A 20,336-nucleotide genomic window follows, 5' to 3' on the forward strand; every position below is an offset into this window, starting at 1 on the left:
TGTTTTCTTGCCCAGCTGAACTAACAGGAGTCTCTCTAGGACCTTCATGATGTGCAATATCATGCCAAAAGGTCTATAGCCTTTGAGGACTGTTGGCTAAGGTGGTGGTCAAACATAGTTATGCACAGTCCATTCAAGACTTACCAATAAGGAAAATATATAAATATATATTTTACCTAGGGGAAGGTTGACTTGAAAGGCTCTTGTTACTTTTATAAAAAAAAAAAAAAAAACAGATTAAAAAAAACAAAAACAAGAGTTTTTTTTTCCCTACTGAAGTTATCTTTCTCTAATATAAATGTGTTTAATGAAGTATGGCAATAAAGCAAAAACCAAAGAAATACATTTTCCCCATTGCTGTATGTCACCTATGATAGTTCTTCAATTGGAACGGTAAGTATTTTACTTTTGGAGGAATTTTATATTAGTTCAACAGACACAATAACTACATGACTACTGTTAATTTATAACAGATCATTTGGAATTTATTGAACACAAAATAAACTTAACATATGACTGAAGATTTCTTCTGAAATTTCAAGATACTTTTATAAAAATGAAATGGTAAATGTCAACCTCTTTCATAGTTGTAAAGTTCAGATGTTTGGTAAATAATTTACTAAGACAGAGAGAACAACCATTTCTTTGTAAATTCCTGAGTCACAAACCCACACTCGGCAAGAGACAGAGAGGCGGTCAATGTCATGGAGAGAGTAAGAGAGACTGAGGAAGAAGAGAAGGGGGAGGACGAAAGAAAGCGCTCACAAAGAGTTCACTGTTTCAATACAGTGGAGCGCACCAGCGTAGGTAGAGCATTTTAAACTAAGTCAAAATAAAGTGAAACATCTAGCAACAGAGACGATGCATCAGATGATGAAGAAAGCTAGATTTTATAGCAGACTGTAGAGGTAATGGGAGACAGCGGCCAAGCCTGAGGGGATGCTGTGAGGAAGAATTCCAAGTGATGGAGATTAAAGAAGGAGGCAGGCGATCACAGCTGATCAGGTAAGACAGTTATTGAGATACATATTTTTTCTTTCTCCAATGTAACTCCGCCAAACAGTCATTATAATCACCACAGATTTGAAGTATTCCAAAAAAAAATTTTTATTTTTAAAACCCTTTTTAAATCTTTTACAGTTAATATTACATTAAAATTAGACGCTTTAAGTTACACCATGCAGTTCATTGGATTAACTGAGCCTGCTATCAATCTTGTGTACTTGAGCAAGACACTTCACCCGTATCCTAATGGTGGTCAGAGGGCCCGCTGTCTCTGTGTACAGCAGCAATACTACAATGAAGGTTTCCAACATCAGTGTCTGTGTGTGTGTGAATTGGTGAATGACTGAATGAAGTGTACAGTGCTTTGGTCAAGTTTCTTGACTTGAAAAAGTGCTATATAAGTACAGGTTATTAACATTTTATCTGTGGCTGAGCATTTCTGGTCAGAGACATTATTCACATACACCATTTTTCTTTCTGATGATTTTAATGTTATCCATTATCTATCTATTATCTATTTTGGAAATAGGCTGCAAATTCCGTGTCCTTATCTTTGTCACTCACATCACTACTGGGGTTAACCCTGATTTTCCAGCTTTACTATCAAAGGTTAAATTTATTTTGTTTAGTTTTGACATTTGAAGCCTGAGAATAATGGAGAAATGCCAAAGTTTTGTCAAGAGAGAAAGCTTTATTTTCCAACAAAATATATTCAGCACACTTTCTTTGATGCTTCACATGATTCTCTTAAGTGTTTGGGGATCACAAAGCCCACTCTGTTTCATACACAGACTTCCCTTTCTCCTCCCATCCTTCCCTATTTAGCATTTTGTCCTCTCCTCTACATGTTAGAGACCTTGCCTGATTAAGGAGGAGATTTTCTGAATATTTCACAACTCCCACAACCCCTCACCCCCAATGGCTACAGTGAAAGTTATCTTCTTCTTGTATGTCTTACAAAGAGATGATTGTCCGGGCTCATTTCTCTGGTAGGGGACTGTGTTTTGTGGATTGTGGATGCTTCAAACCTTGTTGGAACCTTGTGGTCGCCCATGATAACTTGTAGAAGTTCATTGTTTGATGTTTCTCGTGATGCTTTTATCTTTAAGTTCATCTGTAAAGTTGTTCAATAAACAGAAAGGTCTAAATTAAGAAAGATTTTAACCATTTATTTGACAAACCAGCTTCAAGAAGTTATTTAGATCTAATTAAAATACCTGAGTATTGTTGCTCTAATGTCCTAATTACAAGGAAAAACAGCATACAGTTAATAATTCAGATTTAATGCAAAGGAACTACTTTATATAACATTGGTAGTGGAACCTGAGGCATTTTTTATTGGCATATGCAATCTAATAATAATGTACCTTTGGAAAGCATGTAAATAATCCAAAATAAATATAATTTCATCACACAGAAATATCTAATCTTTCATTTTTGCACAAATAAATACTGCAGAAAAGCCCTCCCCGTTTTGGATCTATACACACATATTATTTATATATATATCTATATATATATATATCTATATATATAGATATATATATAGATCTATATATATCTATATATATAGATCTATATATATAACATTTTCTGTGAGAGCAACTCAAACTTATTTCAAATAATAAAAAAAAGGTGTAGACTTAATTATGTCTGCTGACCTCTGCTGGTTTAACATAATTAGATATGCTAAGTTAAGCTTTATGACCACATATCTGTTAAAGAATATATCTGTAATATGTAAGACTTTAAATATTTTTCTTAACCGACTCACAGATGCACATCTTCATCTTTGGTGTTCAGCTCTTTTCCATTTCAAGGTGAGGTCCTTTAGTTTTGGGCACACTTTAGACTTCCCTTTTAATGCCACCCCCCTGCAGCCAGATTGGTTTTCACACGCTCCCAGCCCCTCCCTGTTACCACAGCGACGCAGCTGTCACCTGTCAGTTTCATGGCAGGGATGCACACTGGCCTGCTTATGGCCCAGAATAGAATTGTGGGAGCTTTTTGCTAGAAGTGGGAGAGCACAACACTGAACGCCTGAAAGAATGAACAGTTGACGGGAATATGGGAATGTGGCCTATGTGTGTCTGAAAGTCTTTGGTGGGGTGTTCATGGGTGTGACGGACTGCTGGTGCAGGCACACTGATTAAATATTAGTGGTAAGCCCGCAGGACATATGTCTATATGTTCCTACTGCTTCTTGTGATGCTATATTTTGATGATGAGCTGTTTCATTTTTTAGTAGCTTTATTTTGGCTTTAAATGTTTTGTTTAAGACTGTTATTTTATTTTATGCATTTCTCCAAATGTTTTTTTTTTTCTGTTCTTTATCAGAATGGACGACCAAGACAGAGTGAGCCAAGCGTCCAGTGTGGCTACAATTTCTTACTTTCCTGTCATGATGGTTTGTTTCCCTAATTATATTGCTCTTTGCATGCGTGGAAGAGAGTTAAGAGATCAATAAATATCTCTCTCTCCACTTTAAATAGGAAAGTGATGGAAAGGTGCAGACATTTGGGAAAAGGTGTCAGGCTGCTAAAAGAGACCCTAACTGCCCAGTGGTCATCAGGGGATGGCTCAACAAAAAAGTAAGTTTAATTATTTTGATGCAGAAATTACAGTTCAAGGTAACTATATTGATTATATGTTACCTTAGACCCTGACTTTATTGTATTTTGTTGAATTTAAATGTGATAAGTGATGTAAAAGTAATGGAAAATTGCAAAGGGTAAGGGACAGCATTGTGATTTTGAAAGTTTAACGAGCATCAGGAATTTTTATGAAGGATCTGGAATAATAAGTCCATAGTTCTGGTTAAAGGATATATCAACAAAACTACTTTTCATCATGCATTAAGTCATCTGTCCTTAATGAAGGATGAAAGTGGGGAGTGAGGGCCTAGTGGTTAGAGCAGTGTGCTTTTACTCTGAGAAGGTTCCAAGTACCTGGTTTGATCCTCATAGCCTCCACTCTGGGTCCATTAGCCCTAAATAAAAATTTACAAAATAATGTTAATGTTAAAAAAAAAAGCAAACATGTTAAAGAAGATGCTCTGATTACAGTAACCAAACTCAAACTGTTGGCCATCAAGCCAAAAGCTACTGTAGAAACACACCAATCCCAACATGAAACAGATTTGTGGCAGCATCATGTTGTGGGGATGCCTTTCTTCAGCAGAGATGGAGAAGCTGCTAATTTGATGGTTAAATGGATGGAAGTGAATACAGGACATTCCTGGAAGAAACTCTTTTAAATTGCTATAGGCTGGGCTAAAGGTTTAGCAAAAGCTGTTATAAAGTGATTTAAATCAAAGCATATTGATATTTCTGAGCAGTCTAGTCAAAGTTCTGGCCTAAATCCAATTCTAAATCTGTAGGAAAACTTGAAGGTGTGCTCTCAGTCTAATATGCCCAAGTTTGAGAATTTTGCAAAGAAAAATAAGCAAACAAAGTACAGTATCTACCAAATGGGCTGCATCCAAATCCGTCGCTGTGTAGTTTTTCCATTCTCAGCTTTTAAAAACATAAATACAAGGGTTCTGGTTATATAACATGACAAAATCTGAAGTGATTTAGTCGGTCTGAATGTTGAATCTGTTTTTGCATTGTATCTACAGGACAGCTCTGGTCTAAAGCTCTGGAAGAGAAGATGGTTTGTCCTCTCCAACTATTGTCTGTATTACTACAAAGGTAGGAATAATAACACCTGCTGATGAGTTCAGTTTTTCTGAGAGTTCTAAAGTTCTTCTTTATATAATATATTTTCTGTCCCTAGACAGTAGAGAAGAAACGGTACTGGGAAGCATCCCACTCCCCAGTTACAAAATCCTCTTCTGTACACCAAGAGAATGCAAAAACAGGAAGTTCACCTTCAAGGTAGTAAAGGTTTCTGTTTATAGTGGATGGTTTTGAATTGATCAAGTTGAAGTAATTAGAATTTCAGAATAACACTGAAACAATTCTTACTTTAACTATTGATAAAGTATATACTAACCTTGCTTATAAATGATTTAAATTATCTGACCGGTTTTCAGTTTGTCAAGCAGATTCAACAAAATATGACTGCGTTCAGATTCCTGATAAATTGTATATTATAGAGTCACTAATTATTACTGTATACACATTTATTTTCTCACATATGGTCACACTTATCTTTTTGACTTTTAACAGAGATATTTAAAAATATTTTTTGATAATATGGGTAAGCCCAACATTATTAGAACCTCTATCAGATTAAGGCCTGAAGGTATTATTTATATCATATATATTTTTATAAAAACATATTTCTTCCAACAGGAAGTAATGTTAGTATTTAGTGGCCCAGCCAGGCTCTCAACTTCAAACTGGTTAAAAATCTGGAGCAAAAGATCAGGCTGAGTAAAAATAGCTCTTTCAACCCTCAGGGACTTGAAAATCATCATTTGTTAAACTTTTCAGGGATACATGCAAAATATTATCAGAAATTATAAGAAGGAGTCATTATTGTAATATAAGTCAAGATTTTTTTACTACTAAATTGTAGATAAAGGCTAAAAATATATTTCCAAAATCTACAAACATTTCAAAATGATAACACTAGTGCCAATATCCATCGGTAGGATGACCAATAAAAAAGGCAGCACATTTGTCGTTATGTAGCCATACATTGAAGATTATATGACAGATAACATTAAGATCCCAATGCACTGTTTAAAAAATTCTAATTTTATGTACAATGCCTGTAAATCCAGGTGGTGCATCAGGGAATGCGACCATATTTCTTCAGCGCTGATACTCAAGAAGATATGCTGGGTTGGGTTCGAGCCCTGAGCCAATCAGCTACAATGGAGCCAGAAAATGGCATGAACAGGTATGACAGTCTTCAAGATTGCCATAAGGTTTTAGATGATGAGGTGAATGTACACAAAAAGCTTCTTGAATACCCACTCTGACCCATCTACTGCAGGCGCTGTTCCAGTTACCAAGATTTTACACAGATTGGTGGCAGTACTGAGTCTGTGGATTTCTCCAAATCACCCACGGAGGGGGAGAGTCCAGTTCAAAAACACAAGCATGTCAGCAGGACCATGAGTGAACCCAGTCAGCTCCTCAGCGGGAGGGCAGGCAGGTCACAGTCAGAGCCAAGGGGGAGACGGAGTATGCATCACAGAAACAGGAGGTTGATAATTCAGTTTGGTGTCGAAATCTTTTTTGTTTATCTAAGAAACCCCAAATTTGTTATTCTGTTCTTTTTTTGTGATATTTTCAAAGCCCTTCAAACAGAACACCAAGCCCTGCTGATTCAAGCAGAAGAAGAGTTACTCTATACAGGGAGGAGGACTCCAATGAAGAACATTTTCAGCAGGGAGCAATTGTGGGGTCAGGCTCTTTGGGTTCAAAGGGACAGCTGGGCTCTAGACCTCATACGCCGGTGGGAAGGGTCGACATTCGACCCTATGATGACCCTGTCACGGTGTATTATACACCTGGCTCCCCTAAACTAGAGTTCAAGTCTGCACCCACCACTCCAGTCACAGAAAGGTGGCAAAGCCTCAGCAAGGTGAGGATGTTTTTTGTTCATTTTCATGGTTATAAAAAGTTAAATTAATTGTAAAAGGAAACCTAAAACATCTGTTTCTGTTGCACCAAAAGCAGAAGAATCTTAAGTGATGAATTATCTCACACTGCCATAATTTTAAAATAATTAGTTATCAAGTAATACTCTGGTTTTTAATGAGGAGTAAATGTTTTACTTTTTGGAACAGAATGAAATACGCTTGATTTAATTTTCCCACATCCTTTTTGTTTTGTTTTTTGCTAAATTTTTGTACGCTTTTATTTATTTCATCTTTGCCCAGTCTTCCTCTGTTGATTTTGCTCTGATTGTGATCATTAACAGCATTTGCTTAAAAATAACCACAGGTTTCAGTTTAAAAAGAAGCCATACTTCTAACGTAGAAGAAATATATGCAGAATTTGTCTCTCTGTACTAACTATACACAGTTATTAACAGTAATTAAAAGTACCACTGTCTGCTTTGCTATTGGTGTCGTGTTTAAACGGCTCACCATCATGTTGAAATCTGGCTTGTGGTGTGATCAGACACTTCAGTATCAGGTGAGTTTAAGATGAATTTTTTGCACCATTACATATGCAAAGAGAAGTTCTAATCATCTAATAATTGCATAGGGGGCCTATCGGGTGTCAGTGATGGGACCCCTAAGAGGTTGTTTTTATGCCATTGCAAAGAAAGATAGGAAAATGTAAAAAAAAAAAAAGTTTTGTTTTCTTTTCAAATAAACAAGATAGACTACCTATTAGTCTGGGGGTACAAGTTGAAAGCTGAATGTTTTGATTTGTTTGTAAAAAAAAAAAAAAAAGAAAAAAAAAAAGAAGTGAAAGCCTGTAAGGAGACTCTTACTTATTTTATTCAACCATTAGCATCACATGCTGAAGCTTTTTGCAAGTAATCAGCAATCTCAAGTAGGCCTTACTGTATTTATGAAATGACTGCAAGCATTAATACAGCATTTCTTTTTTTTTATTTTGGAGCCTCTTGCTTCATACCCAGGATTTTAAGATTATATAAAGGAAAGCTCCAATTCCATATGGGTGGCACCAGGAACACAAGTCAGAATTAAGTTCGTTATACATCCATCCATCCATCCATCCATTTTCCATCACGTTTATCCCAAGCGGGGTCGCGAGGGCTGCTGGTGCCTATCTCCAGCTGTCTATGGGCGAGAGGCGGGGTACCCGCTATACAGGTCGCCAGTCCATCGCAGGGCGTTCCTTATGCACATATCAAATTAAATTCTTCCACATACCATAATGAAAGCCTCATTTAATTTTTTGTTCCAGCCTGCAGCCTTATATGGCTCTGTCCATCACACACCAAGTGGACGAAGACCCTTAGCAAAGGTGACCTTATATATTGTGTAAAATCTGTTTCGATATAAAGTAATATTTTGCAAATGTGTGTCTGTGTACGTGTGTGTTTAATGCATAGTTCCTGGGATAATAGAATGAATAAGAAAAAATATATTCTTTGTTTATTTTAAAGCCTCCCATTAAAACCAAAAGTTTAAATGCAAAATATAAGGTTTGTGTCTTATATGCTTGTTGTGTTTTCCTTCAGAGCCAGTCAACAAGGGCAGATTTATTGCCCCCTTTACCCCATTCATCAAGAGCAGCGCATGCCTCCAACCCCTCAAAACAGCAGCGCCAGCTTCACTGCAGCCATGTGCCTGTTTCTGTGCTTCCGCCAGCTATGGTACAGCTATGTCCGCCAGATAGCGCCATGCTTTTCTCTGCTTTGTTTATAGTGTTGTGTTGTTTTCTTAATGTGTTTTTATATCTCATACATAAAAAGATTTACACAGGAAATTGAATTTACATGATGATTCTACAGCAATTGCACTATCTATAATAAAGTATGCGCAAGTATGACAAAAAATACAAATCTAAAGAAAGAAATTAAGCAGATTTTATAATGGGCAACTAGCAAAATTAAACTCAATTGAACATACAGAAATTGAGGAAGATAATTCAAACAAAAAATAATAAAATAACAATGAAAAAGAAATTATTTAAAATAAAAATATAAAATACATCAAAATACAAGAAGATTTTCAGATACTTTTTGCAAATTTTTACAGTTAATTGATTTTAGCCCAAATTGTGCTGCTTTGATGTTTTAATAGAAGAAAAAGAAACTCTTGAAGCAGCATTAAGCAATCAGGAGCCTGATTTGGAGTTAATTTTTGAGCAAAATTTTAGGGCTTCCTCAGGAAATAATATCATTTAATTTTTTAAAGGTTTCTTTACAATTTGAAATAAAAAATCTTAAATTATGTTACATTTTCTAAAGCAATGCATATCTAATGTTGTTTGACAAGAAAAGAAAAAAAAATAGCATTAGCTCAACAAAAAAAGATCTCATTTCTTAAACCTATAATGAGAATAAGGAAGTCCCTCTTACAACCATTACCTAAAAAGGGAGTTTATGTTTTTCTGTGATTTAATTTCTCAGGCTCTACTTACACTTCCTCAAAATCTCAGATCTTTCTTTGCCAGCATCAACCATTAATTTAGACAGAAAAACTAATTTGACATATAGAGCCAGTAATATCAGACATCACTAAAGCAATTCCATCTAAATGCATCCAGCATATTTGTTTTATGTACAATCTGTAATAATAAACAGGTGCTTGCTTAATTATAGAAAGCAAAGCTCCTGTTGTCCAGGTTGTCTCTTTTATCATTTACTTTAGTTTTGAAAATAAAGAAGTAACAGTAAAAACACAAAATGAAGTATTGGTGTTAACATACTTGCTTTTAAAGAATGACATGAAAGCCATGACTTCAACTCTTCTCAGGCTTCTAAATCTGATCAGAGGGATCTGCAGACGATACGACCTCTTGAAAGTGATGCAGATGTGAGTTTTCCCATTTAAGCTGCTTTTAAAGATATTTAACCTTTTTCTTGGTAGACGAAAGGTTAACCGTTTTCTGTTTTAGGCTGTGTTAACGCGCCTCTGTGGGTGTGACAAGCTGCTGCAATCCCTGTCAGTGGAGCTCACTCAGCTCCAGATGGATAAGGTTAATAATCAATGTTTTTTTGTCTCTTGATGATATTCTATTGCAAATTAATATATATTCATCAATACATATTCATTAAGTAATATCAAATGTTAAAGACAGTTAAATCGTAAAAATTACATAGGAATTAGTTTAGGTTTATTTTCCTTTTTGGGGGAAAATGAAGAACAATTAATAGTAAAAAGCTTGATATTGTTGTGTACCTGTTGCAGGATAGCGTCCAGTGTGCACTGGAGGTATCCAGGCTCCAGGTGGAGGAATGGAGAAACCAGGGGCCACGGGCCCTTGAAGAAGCACTGACGCAGAAGGCTCTGTTACAAGATGAGCTGGTCACAATCCGGGCCAGAGTCTGTGATGTATCATTGGTGTGTAACAAAAGATATAAACTGTCATGTCAGTGACAGAGAGAAGACGTTTGCATGTGTCTATAGAAAGCCAATTATCTTATACTTGTTTTTCTACATAAAGGAAATGGAGCATGTGTGGAGTCAATATGAGAGGATGGAGAGCGAACTCTCTGTTATTCGTTCACACCTTCATCATATCTGTAACTTTGGAATTCCACAGGTACGTTTGAACTGATGTATTATCTTCTGTTAAAATGTGCATCTAGATCTTGAAGGATTGACATAATTTAAAATACAAAAAATATGCTTTTTGAGAGGCAAGTGGCAACATTATGAAGTCATAAAATTAAACACCACGTTTAAGTTTCCTGTGTGCCATGATGTATCATAAGGTTTAATTTTCTGATCAGGAGCAGTGTCAGGCTCAGAGAGAGCTGTGGATGATGGAGGACATCCTTGATGGGCTGAAGGTCAATAGGGATTATTTCTGCTTCCTGCTGGGACTACAGACACATCACAGTAAGGATTAGCTGCTGATCAAGAACACGTCTGCTATCTCTGTATGAAAACTCAGGGGCTTTTCTTGGAGCAGCTTATTAGCAGCATGAAAAACCTTCAGTATTTCCGTGTTTTGTTAAGTTCATGTGAAGAAATTCTAGGTTTAGTTTTATATTCACAAAAAGTGAGTACAGGAAGGGAATTGCAAAGTAAAATAATGATATTTGTTGATGATCTTCTGTCAAACTTTTACTCTCTCATTGGCCAGTATGTTGAAGCCACATTGAAATGAAGCCACCTTAAGCTTGGGGGAGTGCAAGCTGGGCAAAAGAAAAAACTCTAAAAAAAAAAAGTTCAACTTGAATCTGCAGCTGTGTGCATAAAAAAAAGTCAAATACCATCCAGGAAAAGTGCCAAGAAGCATTTTTCGAGGAATCATACTGGGGCTTTGAAACTTTCTAACACGCCATTGTCTGTCAAACAGTGTGATTTTACCACAGAGGTGAGAGTTTTGTTAGGTTTTCAGTGATTTTGGTCCAAGTGAATTGAATAATTAAAGGATGATTGCCTCCATTTTGTTTAATCAGTGTTGAATTTGGAGACAATGCAACAGAAATATGAACCCAATTGGAAAACACACATGTTAAATAAAGACATTTGAGATGTTAGAATGGCCTTTTAAAAGTCCCCACCTCATCCTAACCAAATTTAGATCAACTCTATCACTACTGCTGAGAGGCGTGGTAACTATGCAAAAAGCAATTTGTCACAAGCCTGTTGGATAAAAGTGGTTAAGATTTAAGATTTAGACTAAATGTAGATGTGTATTCATATAAATATAATTGAGGCAGAATGAGAGAGGCCAACAAAATAGAAGTAAACAAAAGCGTCCAACTTGTGCATTTAACTAACAGTAACCATAACCCTCCTAGAATGAGCCCAGAAAACTTACAAAATATTAATTTTCAGGATGGGTCCCTGCCAAGTCCAGACCACATCTGCTTTAAATGAATCTTAACATTAACTTAAACAGTTTAAATTAGAACTGCCATTAATTTAATTTAGACTGAGTGACATTCTCATTTTTTTCCTGAATTATGATGTTAAGCAATAGCAAGACTGGAGTTTGTTTCATTGCAGAGATTTGTTTTTTTTTTTATATAACATCAGAGATGCCACTATCTGTTCAATGCAGCTACTTAAGACTTGCAACATTAGTTTAGGTATGGATTCTATCATGCACCTGAAAACATAAACAAACCAAACTTGTTAAGGAAGACACTTTTTCTGTCTCCAGTGTTCCAGCTTTTGCCAACTGGATCCTCTGCTTCTCCCACAGAAGGGCTCCACATTGGACTGCCAATGGTAATGCTCCATAGTAACCTCTCTCCAACAGTAACCATTGATGTTTATGATGTTTTCTAAGCCCTTAACTCAAATTATGTATACAGTGTTCTAACAACAAAGGGCGATGTTAGTTTTATTATAACAACAGAATAATTGCGATAATTTGGTGGTTGATCTTCGCTTTTCTGAAGCTACGACCTGCTAATCAAGAATTGTTTGCATTCAGGTCTGATTTCAGTATAAGGGACTGGACATAAGATAGAAGTAATCAAGTACTAATAAAGTTTTTTTTATAGCCTTCCCGCCATAAAAAGTAAACAATTCTTTATATTCCAAGAAAAAGCTATATTTACCATGTTGACATGCTAAATGATTATCAAGTTATTTTGCTGTTACTGTCTTTTGTGGGAAAAAAAAATAAATTTTGTTTGGTCACCATTACTAAAATAGCTGTTTTTTTGTGAATATTTCTCAGAATATACGTAGTTTATAAAACAACTCATATCTAGCATTATCTAACGGATCTTAGAAGCTAAAACTTTTTCTCAGTTTTGTTCTTTGTTCAACCTTCCTGTTATCTTTTAAAAAACTTCCTCTCTCTAGTTTAGCATGTGTTTTCCCTTAATTATTGTCATACATCTCTTTGTATCTCTCTAATACATCTCTAATACATCTCTCTATGTATTAAAAATGCTCAAGTTCCTTCAACAACATCCGCAACAACATCCAGAACAATAAAACATGCAGAAAGTGGCATTCATGTTCCGTACTCATGTGTTTATACTGTGACTGTTACATCATACTTTGCCTCATTGAAACATAATGAATGTTTGCAGGAATTGGGACAAGAGCCACCAGTCCGCCCACCGTTACCCCTGGAGCTGCAAGAGAGCCACCAAAGTCAGGACATGAGCTATGTTTGGTCAGAGTCACCATATGAGGTGGAAGTGTTTTTACATTATTCAGTAAAATAGTTGCATAGCCAAATGTACCAGTGCCTTTAATGTTTTTTTTTTTTTTATGTTTTAGGGGATCTATGAGCATTCTGCTGATCCTGTTGACAGAAGAGGGAACTGTCAGCCTGACCTCCTCAATGTGAAAGGGCAGAGAGATGCAACTGGTTGGAACAAACACAGTCTGTGCTAACAGAGAACATGACACTTTTTAAAATGTGCTGCGTACTGATGTCTTTGATGTGTTTTTCATTGCAAAACCCTAAACTGTTCATTGTAGGGGTGGGGGTGCTCTGCTATCTATCCACATATTTTCAGTTTAGTTTTCTTGAGGCATCATACCCACCTTTTCATACTGTCCAATGTTTACTATTTCCAATTTATCCTCAGAATCACCATCTGGTTCAAAGTGGATATCATCAGACACGGTCAACCAACCAACAAAGGTTTGATTTTTCTTAATTTCTGCCATGCTACACTGTGAAGTGGTCTGTCACTGTGAAGTCTAAATATAGAAGCAGTAAAAGCAGTTTTTTTTTTTGTATTGCAATCACAGCCAAATTTCAATTCTTTGGTTCTCCCATATTTACTGCAATTAGGGCATGTTGCAATGTCTACTCTCAACAAAAGAGGGCAGCAGAGGCTCATGTCTCATTGCGATGTTGTTACAGTTCCGTTCCCCAGCACCCCACCCTTTACATATAGAAGGAATACACATTTCTTGCAGTCATACATTTTTTAAAGCGAGCAAGTAGCATTTCAATTTAAACATGTTTCTAATGGCATTTATAGATTCTGATCTCAAACAGCAATTGCATATTTCTGTTGTAAAGGGATTATAAATTACTTGCATTTTAAACATCTTCTGTTCTATATGCTAGAGGATGAAAATGAAGATGAGCGAGGCAGAGCAGATTGAAAGGATGAAGAGAAATCAAGAGAGACTGCCTAGTAAAAAGAAACCTCAGCTGGCTGCACAAGAACCTCAGAATCAAAGTTCAGAGATAAAAGAGGAGGTTAGACCCAAAATATGTGTTTTTACAATACTAAAGCTACATTGTATTTAATTTTATGTGGTATACATTTCTTTCTTTCTTTTTTTTTTTTTTTTTTATGTGGTATACATTTCATGATTCAGCTTTAATTTGTCAGGCCCCCTTTCCCTTGAGGGTGACCAGAGTTGTAACAGCTGTGCTGCCCTCCTCGCTTGTGGCCAGAAGAGTTTCTGTTGAGGATCCTCCTGCTGAGCTCAACACTCCACTGCCTGAACAAATTCAGCAAGAAACGCAGCAACAACCAGCTGAACCAGGCAAGAAATTACTCGGCAAACCTGCCAGGCGGCTGCTTATGGATATGACTGAATCAAACCAAACGATCACTGAGCAGCATCAGGGTCAATCTGGAAAAGGAATGAGCAGACAACATCAAGCAGCATCCAGGGGCCCAAAAATGGAGACACTTTTAGAAGTGAGCAATAGTGAAGGAACAGAGGCCTCAAGAGATGAGGTTCGGGAATCAACAGATTCAGGAAGTGGACATGAAGGCTCAAGTTATAGGGTAAGAAGAGGTGTAACTTTTTTTTGAAATTTGCCTAATTTTCACAGGATTCCAGGGGGCTAGTACCTATCTCAAGCTGTTTGTGGGCAAGACCCTTGAACATGGAAATCTACAGACACACAGGAGATGCATACACCTTAATGCAAAGGACCACATTTTAGCCCATTTAAAAATTTGTAACATTAAATAGCATCAAAGGTTACGGGTCTTTTTAAATTTAGGTGACCGAATCTTGCATTTTGTCAACATTTTGTACACTTGTGGTGTAAAAAGGTAAAACAACCCTTATATATCTTTAGGCCCTACCAGATAAAACTGAAGAATAACATTAGCAATTATCACATGAGGAAGGCTTACATAAAATAAGATAATAAGAATAAGAAATGAAACAATCTCCCAGAGGGGCATTTCAACTCTTCCTTAATAACATACATTTGGATAAATTACATTTTTTTTTAGAAATCAGTTATAATCCCCTTTCTCCAACAATTACAGCTTTATTGTACAGTAAATTGGAGTGCAAAATTATTTCTAAACATTAAAGTATCTGTGAGTCTTTTTGAAACTTGCTTGTTTCAGTATTTAAACAGAGGGTGCACAAGGAGAAATTGACTTGTGCATGCTCTTGCGCGTGCTTCATAGACGTTCCCTCCAGGGAGTGGGTACAGGAGTGTGCATGTGTTTGTGTTTTTAAAGTCGAGAGAGCAGGTCTTTTCAAAAATTCGTGAAAATCCTCCACTATACCTTTAACTCAAAAGCAAAGATTATTTTGCAATTTTTTTTTATGTAGATATAACTACTATTATATATTTCAAAAACTTTCCAAACAGGCTGTTGAAGAGTCTTCAGCCCCTGATGTGAATCCTAGTCAGAGCTCTGAGCAGCGAGAGGCTAAACTACGACGAGTGGAACGAATAAGAGAAAGAGTGCTGAGAAGGTGGGTTTGTTTCTCTGAGATAAAATTAGATATTTATAAACAGATCCTACAGAGAATCAACTGTCCACAAATTCTTTGTTGTTCATCTCTTAGCGCAGCCAGAGAAAGTGCTACAATCAACAACCAGCGTCCAGTCAAGGAAGAGAAGAAGAAAGTTCCCCAGGGTCACTGTGACACAGCTAAAGAACAAAGATTGAAACTAGGTACCTGCGCATATATAAGAAAAAAACTAAACAAGTAGAAAAACACTGGGTCACCAGCTAATTCTTCCCTCTTTCAAATCTCCAGGAAATGATGGCGGTCTGGATGACTTAAATAGATCAGCAGACCTTCACAATGCAATATCTCAGGGTTGCGATGAAGCATATGTTAACATATCAAAAAGTCAGGTCCAGGTGGAGAACAGATCATTGCACAGTGGGAGAGCAGGGGTTGCCAACATTAAAAACAAGAGATCACTTTCTCCATATCATATTTCATCCATGACAGTCTACCAACAAGATGGAGGAAAAGCATCTTTGGATTGCCACAATGAAGAGCAGGACAAGCCTGAAGATTGCACTGCGGAAGATAAAGATAAGAAATATAAACCCTCCTATTTGAGGAGTAAGTGGTTCCTGTCCACAAACCAGTGTCAAGGATTCATACCTTTACAGATCCCTGCATTAGAGCCTTTATCTATTGAGGAAAATGAGGATACTGCCAACCAGCCAGGTTGCACTGAGGACACTACTGACCTTAATGGGATGTCATCAACAGTGAGTAAAAGCTTGCAGAAAATGAAAGAGAACCATTCGCTCTTCTATAAGATTGCATGTGATATCAGCATTTCAGACTCAGACATAAAGAGTGATGACCAAACATTATCAAGGCAAGAAGAGGAAGAAGCATTGGTAATTGAAGAAGCAGTGCAACCTGGTAATGGTGTGACATCATCTAATCAAGAAAGCAAAGATCCCTGTAAGCATTTGATTTTGGACAAACGTGGTACAGTGGTTGAGAACAAATCCCTGGAGGTAATAAATAAAACGCAAGGCAAGGCAGTGGATAAAGCATGTTGTCTAAAAGAACAAGGCCAATCAGACAAGTCAGGGCAAGAAGGTGAAGTAAAGGCCTTAGAAACTGTGGCTGGAGTTTGTGTTCAGGAGAGGGATTTTGATCAGACAGTTCATGGCCAAAACAAGACAAAAGAGAAACACTGCGATATGAAAGCAAATCCAGAGAGATCTGAAGAAATAAAGGAATGTTTTGGTGGAAGTAAAGAGAACGAGACAGATGAGGAAGATCGAGCGAACAGACATGCCATCAGTGTTTCATGCACTATGTCTGAAGGTGGAAGAGTAACTCGGAGTGCATCCTTTGGAAAGCCGAGAGTGACAGTAATAAGGACAAGTTTGTAGATCAAAGAAAAAATGCAGTAAACTGGGTTTCAGAGGGACATGTGCTTGAGCTTTTTCTCATATTGCCCTAATCCAACCACACCCTTTGTTGTGTTTAAGTCAGATTTCATGTAAATGACCAATATAAAAGAGACCATAAATACAATTTTATTTAAACTCTGTAAGATATTACACCAATTTGTATTCAATCCCTTCCCTCTAATACCCCTGTTGAACCAACAACCTTGGCAGCTTGCTCCACATGTATGGGTCAGCCTTAGTGTAGAGAGAACGAACAAACAGCTTCATAAATACCAAGAAACAGTGCAGATAGGTCAGAGATGTAGTGTAAAACAATTGTAAAACAACATTGGATTTCTTTTGTTGGGGTTGATGTATGGAATAAATTAGATCAGGAGCTAAAAGATTGTACAACATTAACATTAAGGTCGAAAAACATATTTAAGAATAATGCAATAAAAATATGAAACATGTGAATGCAATTAAGAGCAGTAATATATTGGGTTTGTTAGGGAAAAAAAGTTATTATTGTAGAATAATAATAATCGAATAATAATTTTTCCCAAAATCATACATTGGTATGTATTATAAACGGTAGCCTTCTATTTCTATTTCTTTTTTTCTTTGCTTTCAAGTCCAATGTAAATTGGCTTTGGAGGGTGGGCATTTTAAGCTTCTTGCTTCTGCCAATACACCCTTTTTCAGACTGTTTTAATTTATGTTATATGGACATATACTGTCTTTATTATATACTTTTATGTCTGAAATAAACAAGCTTGAACCTGAGATAAGGTTCTGGGGGTTTTGAAGTAAAATATCAATGGTTTGAATTTTAAGTGTAAGAAATATCTTACCTCTAGGACACCTGAAGAGATCCACAGCTAAGACATAAAAATCTGTTTTGGTGGACAACTTCACAAACATCCAATCTATTTATTTATTTATTTTTTTAGTTTTATATGATAGGGTGTTGAAAATCGAGGCATTATTAAAAGATGCACATACAGTAAACAGTTTTACTTCCTCTTCATCACAAGCATTGAAGGCAGCAAATATGACAAGAATACGTTATGATCAAACTAAAAACTTCTTTGCCACTGCAAAACACTACGTGGCAGAACACCAACAATGTGCAAAACCCTGAACAGACCATCTACATGGAAAAATGTTGGTGGCAATATCATGCTGTGGGAATGCTTTAGTGGGGATGTAGAAATCCATTACAGGATTTGAAAGACTGGGATGGAGGCAAAGGAAAACTATGCTAAGTATGATGTCTTAGAATATTACAGTCAATTCCCCAAAGATATTTGGTAAAACATAAGAATTGTTCTTAGCTGATGCTTCTTATCCAGTCTGACAGGGTTTAAGCTATTTTGCTAAACTGGAAAAGGACACAAATTTCTCTGATAATCTGAAAACCATGCATCCCTTTCCTCTTTCACAGTGGTGGATCACTTTGTTTTGGTTTCCATCTAAAATAAGAATAAAACACTGTAGCTTGAAGTTGAGGGGCAAATAACAAGGAAAAGTTCAAGAGATGTGAGAATGTTTGCAAGGCACTGCAAATGTGCATTGGGCAATACCAGAGGAGTGTTTTTTTGACTGCAGCAGTTGGGCCTAACTGGTCAAGTGGGAACACATTGTATAACAGCAGAAGAATTTTAAGAAATAAAGTTGAATCTTTTCAATATAAAGAATATATAGCAGGACATTTGGTTTAAATCATTATTTATTCAAATGAAATTTTGTTCGTGCAACTATACAGATGCTGTCAAGTATTTAAGTGCTAACGCTTCCATTCCTAGTATCCCTCTAATATACATATATAAATATACATACAGTATGATATATATAATGTCTGCTTTTGTTGGCAACATAATCCTGTTTTTATCACTGTGAAATCATGTTCTGTTTTTGTATCTCAGATTTCCTGATCTAATAATAAAGAAGCTGTGTGTAAAATCATGCTCAAACATCTTTAAAGGTATACACAAACAAGTGCTGAATTTCTGTTTCAACCCCCCAACCTAGCAATGAGAAAGGGTCCCACATGTGCTCTAGGGTGCAGCTCTCTGAGGAGATCCGACACAGAATTACATGGAGCTTCTGAAAAAAAAAAGCCTTTGTCACTTTAAATCCTCACTGTGTCTCAGTCGATGACATCATTGTCTGAGAACACATTACATCACCCCTTCCCAGGCTCCATCTCTCCTCTCTCTCCCTCTCTCTCTTAAAGACCGCACCACCTTATGTTTACTGAACCACACACACAGACATGCAGACACACACACCCAGCAAGACCTACTGATCTAGGTGCAAATGTGATATCTATATCAGCATACATATTTATGACAGTATGAATAGACTTAATGTATGGGTTGGTGAATTCATTATGGTTGAAGTAAGGCTTTGCATTTTAAATATGGCTGTAACCACCCACATTTACATTCAGTAACATTCTTGCAACAATTGAATGTTTCTGGGATATATTCAGTATTAGAAAGTCATGCAACCCTGAGCAGAGTGTATATAAGCATTCATATCATGCAATAGAATGTGGGCAAGACCGAAGTAGTAGCTTTTGGTATAGGTCATATGGCTTATTGCCCAGGAGGGGTTTTAAAACACAACACAAAAGGGGTTTGATTCACAGCTTTCAATGTGACGCAAAACTGAAGGTCTGGATTAGTCTTTTATATTCCATTTTTAATAAACCTTAAGCGCATTTCGTCATATTCCTCAAAATAACATTTGGCAGATTAATGCATGGCATAGCTGTAGCACACATGCAAATGAGATTCTTTTTCTGCCACATGTTGTCATAAACACTGCAAATGTATCTGCTAATAGTTGAGGGTTTGTTTAATATTTCAAGGCATCAATATGAAATTTGCAAAAGCTGATTCTTTCAGACTTTTTTGTAAAAAAAAAAAAAATTATTAAAACAAATGGTAAAGTTGCATGCCATCTTTTTCTCATACTCTGGTTATGTATTATTATTTTTTAATCTTTTTATCTTTACAAAGATAAAAACAAAGTCATCATGGTCCAGATCAGACAATAGTAGTCGGCTGGATGCTCTGTCACAGAATATTGCAGCAATAAAATGTATTTAATCAAACAAAAGTATAAATGTTGATCATATCAAAATAGTTTTAGTTTTTGTAAATTTATCTTTTCTTTTTTTTTTTTATGATTAAGGACTTGTACAGTTGTGGAGCCATCCACTGCTAATATATACTGCGAGAGGGCTTCCACTGGAGTGGATTGGCCCTATTGCTGTTAATGTTGGAGTCCCCTTATGTTGTAGCTTGCATTTGTTTCCTGAAATTTATTGTTGGCTTATTCTTATTATAAAATTGAAAAGAAACATTTGGAGTTGTATTTTTTTATAGAAATAAAAAGAAACTACACACTCTGGAAATTAGAGCATAAAACAAAATTGTCAAGTCAATTGCATCATGGGTCAAGTGATAAATGTGCATCATCTACAATTAGCCAAGTGTTCAACAGGCCAATGAGTGAAGTAGTGTCAGTAGGTTTACAGGTCATTAATCACTGAGATGCAGAACATGTAAAATGAGCAGAGCATTTTCACACTGAGACATGGTGAAGGTAGTAGCCTGATGGGGCTGTGTGTTTATCTTTAGCAGAAACAAGCATATTAGATTTCATTAGAAGGTGAATTTACCAGAATATAGAGCAAT

General features: G+C 36.3%; 1 protein-coding gene across 1 annotated transcript; it reads left to right on the forward strand.

Annotated features, from left to right (window-relative positions):
• The first annotated feature begins 733 nt into the window (after positions 1-733).
• On the forward strand, positions 734-18,591 carry si:ch211-234p6.5. The gene is made up of 25 exons (XM_038301091.1): positions 734-1,005; positions 3,343-3,412; positions 3,498-3,596; positions 4,625-4,697; positions 4,783-4,883; positions 5,738-5,856; positions 5,953-6,165; positions 6,258-6,546; positions 7,848-7,907; positions 8,125-8,259; positions 9,365-9,424; positions 9,507-9,587; positions 9,800-9,952; positions 10,056-10,154; positions 10,345-10,453; positions 11,730-11,797; positions 12,616-12,720; positions 12,809-12,899; positions 13,123-13,178; positions 13,614-13,748; positions 13,885-14,289; positions 14,932-14,951; positions 15,080-15,226; positions 15,320-15,429; positions 15,515-18,591. Exons 1-25 carry the CDS (start codon positions 965-967, stop codon positions 16,624-16,626), a joined length of 3,951 nt encoding a protein of 1,316 aa, XP_038157019.1. The 5' UTR covers positions 734-964; the 3' UTR covers positions 16,627-18,591.
• Positions 18,592-20,336: the final 1,745 nt, after the last annotated feature.

This window comes from Cyprinodon tularosa, unplaced genomic scaffold (genome assembly GCF_016077235.1).
Source record: "Cyprinodon tularosa strain WSP-4 unplaced genomic scaffold, ASM1607723v1 ctg46, whole genome shotgun sequence".
In the NCBI taxonomy this organism is placed as follows: Eukaryota; Metazoa; Chordata; class Actinopteri; order Cyprinodontiformes; family Cyprinodontidae; genus Cyprinodon; species Cyprinodon tularosa.